The following is an 8,959-nucleotide window of genomic DNA, read 5'->3' on the forward strand; positions in this document are numbered from 1 at the left end:
GCACGCCCAGTCCCGGCCCTAGGAGGGCGGGGACCCGGCCCGGGGCCGCACAGTCAGGAGAGGGGGAGGCAGGCGCCAAGCGGCACTTGCAATGCACCCCCGGCGCTGTGCACGTGAACCCCGCGGTGAGCCCGGGCTGGCGAGCAGCAGCCTTGCAGCAGTGCCGCCGCCCCCCCCTCGCTGCATTGCTGGGAGCAGCCATGTGTGCGCACCATGTGCTGCAGGCGGCCGGGCGCGCTTGCTCCCGATGACAATCCCGGGCGCAGCAGGTGCGGGAGGGCGGGGGAGCCCGCGGGGGCGCGGAAGACACACAGTCGCTGATGCTGGGCGAGAGGAGGCTGAGCATCGCTGCCCCTCCATGTGCTGACGGAACAGCAGCAGGAGAAGGACAACTCAATGGAGTACAACCACATCTACGTCCACAACGGCTCCCTCCTGGCTCACCACAAGTATGGCTGTGGCTTGGGATATGTACCTGTCATCTACTACAGCTTGCTGCTCTGCCTCGGGCTGCCAGGTGAGTGCCACCCTCTGCCCGGCTCTCCAGCGGCACCCCCAAAGGCTCTGCCTGGCCCCAGAGGATCGCCCTTAAGAGATGAGGTTTGCCTCGGTATATTTTAAAAGCAGAGCCGTGACCTTTTGTTTAGGAGCAATCGACTTGTCCTGACATCTGAACTCAGCCAGCAAGTGGAGAAAGTTTTTAGTCTTTAAGGAAAGATTCCGAGGGATGGAGCGGAATTATTCTGTCTCCAAATCATTTTAGAATAAAAAGCAAACAGTCTTGGAGCCACTTACGCTGGAGGACAGTTGTGGGAGAGGGGGGTGGGTGTTGCACGTGCATATAGTTATAGGTCAACGGTTAGAAAAAGACTCATCCAAAATCAAGTCCTGTTTGCAGTGTATGTTCACTGACATCTTTTTTTTTTTAATGACATATCCAAGGTCCAGCTACTGCACAGAGCTCCAAGAAAATTCTGATGTTCAGAGACTTTGGTTGTTTGCAATACAGGAGTACTTTCTTAATGGCTCACTTTCATTGGTACAGTAAAATGGTACATATTCTCACAGATAAATGTGTGTGTAGAGGAGCAAGGCATTGTTCTGCTGTGAATACATTTATATTAAGGACAGGAATCTCTACAGATCCAAATCTACAAGACAATAATTCTGCTTTTGGATGGTATTTCTGGTTAGTTGCTTGTTTTACATCATTAGGCAAACCTTCTCTCTGTCCAGACAAATAACAGTCTCTTCCTAACATTGTTGCTAAAACTTTAGAAAAACTCCAGGCATTATCTTTAAAAAAAGAGGTGGTGAATTTCTAATTAAAGTTAAATGTTGTAATATGTGATGAGTGTGGAACTTTTAAATTTTAAATACATGGGAAGCTTGTTTTATTAAACTATGTGGATTAACATGAGACATTTCTTATGATATACTTATTAGGACATGTATTTTACACGTATAGGTAATGTTTTTTCTCTTCTCTTTAATGAAGGGGGAGAAGGAGGGGTTAGCAAACAGTTCCAGTTGCTTATAATGCACCTGTCCAAGTGCTCTCTGGTTCAGAACCTGACGTACATCGTCTCAGTTCTTAATCAAGTTTCCAAAATAATTAATTTTGCCATTTCAAGTAAAATGGTATTGAGGACTGGAGGATTCAGGAGATTGGCGTTGGGACATGAAGTCGTGTATCTGTATGTTGCCTGCCCACGTGAGGATTAATTAAAAAATGTTATTGTCAGATTGCTGCTGGCTTATCTCAGACCAGCTCCCAGTGGACAAGGGTAGCTTTAGGAACAAGGTATCTCAGATTCCACACCTGAGCAAGGAACTGTGACTCCACAGAATTCCAGTGCAGAAAGTAGCTGGTCAGCTAGAAATGCTCCAAGAGCCCATCCCTATAGCCTGGGCAGCTAGTTAAAGAATCTAGTCAGGCCCACATGACCCACTGCTCCAGGGGTCTGATCCCTCACCCACTGAAGTCAATGGCAGTACTCCACTGATTTCCTATGAGTGCAGTTGTGAGCATCAAAAGCTCATCCCAAGAATATAGACCAGAGGCTGGCTAGCCAGAAAACAAGTTCTCCCACAGAAAAGGGGGAAAGATGAGAAGTGACAACAGGAGAAGGGAAAGAGAGGAGGGGCTCCTTGGTTTAACCAGGAAAGGTAGAACAGTCTGCCTCTAGAGTGTCAGTATGCCTGGAGCTTGCACTGCCATTAGACAGCACAAAACCCACCTCTGCCACAATTGATTCGGATTGGTATGTTTGTCCCAGCACAGGACAAGCACTGAGTAAGCTGTGGAGACTGAACTTTCTCACTCCTAGAAGTGGTCACGTCAGGTCAATGCTCAGACATCATGGTAGGGAAGTCAGTCTGTGCTATACCAGTTCTATGGCTAAACAAAGGGCTTCAGTATCCAGGACTGCCAACCCAGCACTACATCCAGAAAAAACCCATGGTTTAAAAATTACTGTTTAAAAATATCTTTAATAATGATTCCTCTTGACAAGCAAGAATAGAGGGAAATGTTAGAACTTTTTTTTTGTCAAGATGAATCAATATTTTTGATAATGCAATATATAGTTATATACATACCCGGGTGTATTTAAAACATCTTGTAAATGGCAAGCAGCACTGATAAGATGTTAACTGATTTCTAAATGCTTTTTTTCACCTTAGCTACTTTTGTTTAGAAAATTATTCTTCAAGCCATTAGTTCATACATTTTTTTGAATCAGACAGTGAGAGCCCTGTGTCTGAACAGTGGCTACAGTACATATGAAATTGGTACCCAGCACATGAATTGATATTCACTGTGCCTTTTTTTCTCCTCTTTAATTAAATTTTGATGCCTGGCAAATCTTAGAGAACTGGAAAGTTAAGTCCTGTATTTAGCCACAAAGCATGTAAAGCACAGGCAAGCCTCTCCACTGTGCAGCCACGCTGTGCCTCAGCCCTGACTTGAAGGGACTCCACCAGCTGGGGAGAAAAGGTACAGTTTCCATGCTTGGCCTCTGGGCCATGGCAGTCAACAATGATGCCATCGTGGACTCTGATACTGACACCTGCCCAATAGGAAGTGACCAAGACCACCTTAAGAATATACGAGTAGTAGGTTATTAGGAAGCAATGAGGTGCTACATCTACCTGAAATTGGGAAGATCCTTCATGCAGACACTAGGAAATCCATTAATGAATGTTCTGCCTATACTTACACAACTGCAGATGTACAATACATTCTAATTACGAACCTACCATGATCCACCCAGGAATGTACAGTTAGAGTTGGTGCATGACACAAATTAGCAAGGGTGATGTGAATATTTCCTGGAACATACATCCATTTGATTAGGAAAAATGGCACTGATAATAGTTAAAAAAAACACACCAAAAAACTGCTTGATACTATGAGCCAAAATGATGCCTGATGTAACTCCAGTGAGTTCAGAGGAGTTGTATCAGGGATACATTTGGCTTACCTTATTCAATGTATGTTATCTGAAGATAATACTGGCATCAACATCCAAGAGAACTGTACATATACGGCATGCTGAGTGCATAAGAAATTCATGGATTTCATTCTGGTATTGCACTGCTGCTTTTACAAAATATTGTAGGGGTATTTGAGTCTCCTTGTCTAAATGATAAAGACCCCGAGGTTCCCTGGTTTGAGCTAGTTTGTTTTTTTGTAATTCAGAGAACTTGAAAGAGAGGAAGATCTAGGTCCTGGCCTCACACACAGACATAGTGTCTGTGCAATGCCTCGTTGAAATGCAAAAGGTTAACTCTTTGCCGCTGTTTTTAAAGGTGTGATAAAATCATTTTATTATTGTTTGGATTTTTTGTCCTACTGTAAAAAGGACATTTCTTCAGCTCAACGGCTTTGCGTGGAACCTGCATTGTGCAACATGGATGCACGCAGCGTGCAGTGAGGGTGCAAGAAGCCCTAATTGCTGCCCCTGCTGTCAGGACAGCACAGGGATTGCTCCTTCCCTATCCTTCTAGGGGCGCGGAGAGCTCCAAAGAGGGCGGGAGAACAGGGATATGACCTCACCATACTGTCACTCCCTCCGATGGGCCTGTGGAGAGTAACTGGCACACTAGGAGGAATGAGCTATGCTGCACCCCCATAAAGAGGTATGGCAACAGATGTGCTGCTCCTGAATGCCGGAGAGCCATCCCTCCTGGAGGTACCCCAATGCAGGGTGGTTCCACACTACCCAAATGCAGATTTGTGCCTTAGAGGCATAGATGAGCCCTGAGGGAAGAGGAAACCTGTCTAAACATGGATGGCCAAAGGTTAAGTTATGCTTCCTGCAATATACTTTTGTGGGATATTCACTTGGGGATAGATGCTACAGACCCTCATTCGCACTAGGTAACATCTTCTCACGTGAGTAATTAGCCTGTGTGACAGGAGCAAGGCTACAGAATCAGGCCCTTGATCTGCAGAATCCAGCCTCTCAATGCAGAAAAAAAGAAAATGTGTGTCTGGTAGGAGCAGAGTGCACAAAGGCTGCTGGAAATGTAGGTATTTCAGTAGTTCAATGGCTAGAAAGTGCAGTGGTTTAAAGGGACAGTCCCCCTACAATGTTGTTGCCATGGTTACTGTTTTCTGTGGGTAAGGGGACGGTTTCTAGAGTTTCTCTTTGGTGGGCTGGTGGGTTTAGTGAGGGCTGCAGGGGTGGGGCTAACGGAATTTTTTCTCGATTTGGTGTGAGAGCCTAACGGGGGATGGGGGAAGCTAGAAAACATCAGTAGAGAAGAGGCGTTAGGTGTACGGGGCAGAAAGGAGAGGGAAGAATTGCTTTGAATCAGTCAAAATTGGGGCTGATGGGTGAAGAAACAAAGAACAACCAAGCTACCAAACTAGTCTCTTCTCTAGTAAGAGAGCTAGACAAGACAGCTGCAACTAAAGACACTTGCCCCCAAATGCCCCCAAAACACTGCTAGGAGAGTCAGGCACAAATGCAGCACTATCTCTTGAGGATGTTTGGCGATTACTCCAATTTCTGCTTCATTGGAGAGTACAGCAGCAGCATGGTAGGGTTAGATGCAATCACCTATTCCAATTGGTTGTATACAGTACCACAACTAGAATGGAGAAGGCAGCAGCAACAGCTTTCCCCTTATCTATGTGTAAGCTTTCCCCTTATCCAGTGGTAGAGTGTGCTTTTAGAGCGTATGCTGCAATTGCTACTCTCGTTTACACTGAGAACGTGAGCAAACTTTGGCCCTGTTATGTGCAAGATATCCAATAACACCACTGAGCTCCAGAATGTACCATTGCTGACACTGTAGCTACTAGGGCTAGACTGTGCTAAGTTTCAATTACCTCCTCTAACAAGTGCTTTAGTAGAGCACTTCTGTTAAAGGTACCTTCAAAGGACCTGTCCAGCAGTGTTACAGCATCCTGGGACAAAGAGCAGGGTTATGCAGACTCCCATGGAAACTGCCATCCTGGACTGGCTGCTTTCAGAAACAAAGTCTGCACATTCATTTCTCCAGCTCTACATGCTTTTTGGGTTCACTGCTCAAACAATATACATGGATTAAACTGCAAAATGGGGCCTTTTTAACCTCAGGAAGTGGCTTTGGACATGCTTTGCAGATGGAGCAATTCCAAAATGGGGAACCTGTGGTGAGATGCTTTGACTTTGGTGCATAAGAGCCATGGGAGCTAAGGATGTTTCACATTTTTAGAGTGACATACTGAAGTGGTATGGCATTATTATTCATCCTTCCAATACACACAATGCACTAAGCCCAATGTCCATGCACAGAGAGCAGCCAATATCCCTGTCTGGAAGCACCTATAATCTAATAAAACAAGCAACAGCTGAAGGATTGGGGAAAAAGTTACAATACATTAAAAAAATTAAATGCATGCAAATCAGCTACGGCCACCACCCAATAGCCTATCCATTATTGGTTGGCTGATTTCTAGGAGGAATTTGAAGGAGGAGAGGGTAACAGCCTGACAGGTCAGTTCAGTGAGGGTAATCTATGCAGATGCGGGGCTGCATGAAAGAGGGCACAGAGATGATTGTGGGAGGAGAGATCGGGTAGTCTGTCAAGGCTGTTCATCATCAAACATCATAGTCTCCTAAGGCCATTGCACAGGCCTCAGTGACCACAGTTGATGGTGTTACATGAGGGGTTGTGTAGTGAAGTTCCCAGATAGGGCTCAATCCTGCAAATCCACGAATCTCTGGGGCAGCGCCAAGTATGGTCAGGGCGTGTACCCGTGTGTGTGTCGATGGAGAGTTTGAGAGCATGGTGTGCTGGGGTGTGTTGGCCCATCCTGGCAACCTGGCCAAAGAACATGCAACGCTGCTTTTGAATATAATGCGTGAGTGAAGGAAGGCCAGATCTTTGTGAGATTGTGACATTTTGCACAAAGTCAAACCACTTTATGCTCAGGATTTGGTGCTGACAGTGCATATGAAATGCCTTGAGCTGCTGCAAGTTTGCCTGTTAACCGGTCCAGGTTTCTGACCCGTATAGCAATACAAGTAGTACCCAGGTTTGATAGATTCTGACCTTTAGTCTCAGGATAAAGATGTTTTTGCGTCCGTAAGCGAAACATGGACTTCATGCAGGAGGCAGCAAGACCTATTTGTCAGAGAACGTCTGGGTTGCTGCAACCGTTTGAAGTCTGCTTGCAGTCAAGGCTACTGGCATTGGCCAAGTAGAGAAGGGAAGGGATGGTGTAGGAGGGGTGGACACATCACAAAGGGAAGAGCTGTCCAGGGTCTTAAAGATGAGCACAAGAAATCTTATGATGTGGTGTAAAAAAAAAAAAAAAAAAAGGAAGGGAGGGATCTTAACTAGTATAATGAGAGGCAAATCAGGCCCAATTATTTCAATGGGAGTTGAGGTACCTAGCACCTGGAGGGATCAAGCTCAATGTCTTTATAGTGTAGCCTTCCTTGCAATACACTTCTGGAATGGAGAGAGGAGACTTGGACAGGTGTAGTTTTTTACCTACCTAAATGCTAAAGGGTACGACACAGTTAGCATGACAGGCAGCATAGTGCCAATGGCGTGGGGTGGGGGGCACACAAGGAGGCTGTAGTTTTGTCAGTGTCATTCACAAGGAATACACAGTAAATACTGAAGTGGGCAGTGGGTAGATGTATGTTTAGCATAGTCCTTAAAAAGTGCATTTGAACCACGAGGACAAATTTGCCCCATCCATTCTGGATTCTCTGCATCTGGTAAATTAAATCCTCTTCAGACACAGAAAATCTCAGAGAACAGCCAATGAGAACTGTTTGCTGGCCACTGGAAGTATGAGGGACATGCAAACTCCACTGCATGTTATTCAGCAATCACCACATAGTATTCCTGTTTCCAGGCAACTGAGTTAAGTGCATTGGATCCTTTTGTATCTTATAGACCAGGGGTGGGCAAACTTTTTGGCCTGAGGGCCACATCGGGGTTCTGAAACTGTATGGAGGGCTGGGTAGGGAAGGCTGTGCCTCCCCAAACAGCCTGGTCCCCGCCCGCTATCCGCCCCCTTCCACTTCACGCCCCCTGACTGCCCCCCTCAGAACCTCCGACCCATCCAACCCCCCCTGCTCCTTGTCCCCTGACCGCCCCCTCCCGGGACCCCCTGCCCCTAACTACCTCCCGGGACCCCACCCTCTATCCAACCCCCCCTGCACCCTGTCCCCTGACTGTCCCGACCCCTATCCACACCCCAGCCCCCTGACAGGCCTCCCGGGACTCTCACGCCTATCCAACCACTCCCTGTCCCCTGACTGCCCCCCTGTCCCTTATCCAACCCCCCCGTTCCCCACCCCCTTACCATGCCGCTCAGAGCACCATGACTGGCAGCTGCGCTGCCCAGCAGGAGCTCGCAGCCCCGCCGCTCAGAGCGCTGGCGGCACAGCGAGCTGAGGCTGTGGGGGAGGGGGCACAGCGGGGGAGGGGCCGGGGGTTAGCCTCCCTAGCTGGGAGCTCAAAGGCCGGGCAGGATGGTCCCGCGGGCCAGATGTGGCCCGCAGTCCATAGTTTGCCCACCTCTGTTATAGACTCATAGATTTTAAGGTGAGAAGGGACCATCGTGATCATCTAGTCCAGGGGTAGGCAACCTATGGCACGCGTGCCGAAGGCGGCACATGAGCTGATTTTCGGTGGCACTCACACTGCCCGGGTCCTGGCCACCGGTCCGGGGGGCTCTACATTTTAATTTAATTTTAAATGAAGCTTCTTAAACATTTTAAAAACCTTATTTACTTTACATACAACAATAGTTTAGTTATATATTATAGACTTATAGAAAGAGACCTTCTAAAAACATTAAAATGTATGATTGGCACGCGAAACCTTAAATTAGAGTGAATAAATGAAGACTCGACACACCACTTCTGAAAGGTTGCCGACCCCTGATCTAGTCTAGGGGGTCTCAAACTTCATTGCACCATGACCCCCTTCTGACAACAAAAATTACTGCACAACCCCAGGAGGGGGGACCAAAGCCTGAGCCCACCCGAGCCCTGCTGCTCTGGGGGTGGGAGGCAAAACCAAAGCCTGAGCCCCACCACCTCAAGGAGGGGGGCCAAAGCCCCAGGGCGTCATCCCCGGGCAGGGAGCTATAACCAGGTGGTGGGGCTCAGGCTGTGGGCCTGGGCAGTGAGGCTCAGGCTTCAGCTTTGACCCCGGCTTCAAGCCAGTCTAACGCCAGCCCTGGTGGCTCCATTAAAACGGGGTCACGACCCACAGTTTGAGAACTGCTGATCTAGTCTGAACTCCTGCACATTGCAGGCCACAGAACCTCAGCAGTGTTTTTACAGTGTGTTCTTAAAATAGGCCCCTAACCTCTGGCTGAGTTACTGAAGTCCTCAAATCCTGGTTTAAAGATCGCAAGTTACAGAGAATTCACCATTTACACTAGTTTAAATCTGCAAGTGACCCATGCCCCATACTGCAGAGGAAGGCAAAAAAC

The 8,959-nt window shown here is 47.5% G+C and overlaps 1 protein-coding gene across 1 annotated transcript in view; it reads left to right on the plus strand.

Annotated features, from left to right (window-relative positions):
- The first annotated feature begins 396 nt into the window (after window positions 1–396).
- GPR139 (G protein-coupled receptor 139) overlaps window positions 397–8,959 on the plus strand; it is a 26,684-nt gene continuing 18,121 nt past the window's right edge. Inside the window, exon 1 of the mRNA XM_024204677.1 lies at window positions 397–517. Coding sequence (XP_024060445.1) covers window positions 397–517 — 121 coding nt within the window. The remainder of the gene's footprint in view (window positions 518–8,959) is intronic.

This window comes from Terrapene carolina, unplaced genomic scaffold (genome assembly GCF_002925995.2).
Source record: "Terrapene carolina triunguis isolate 2854851 unplaced genomic scaffold, T_m_triunguis-2.0 Scaffold93, whole genome shotgun sequence".
Lineage (NCBI taxonomy): Eukaryota > Metazoa > Chordata > Testudines > Emydidae > Terrapene > Terrapene triunguis.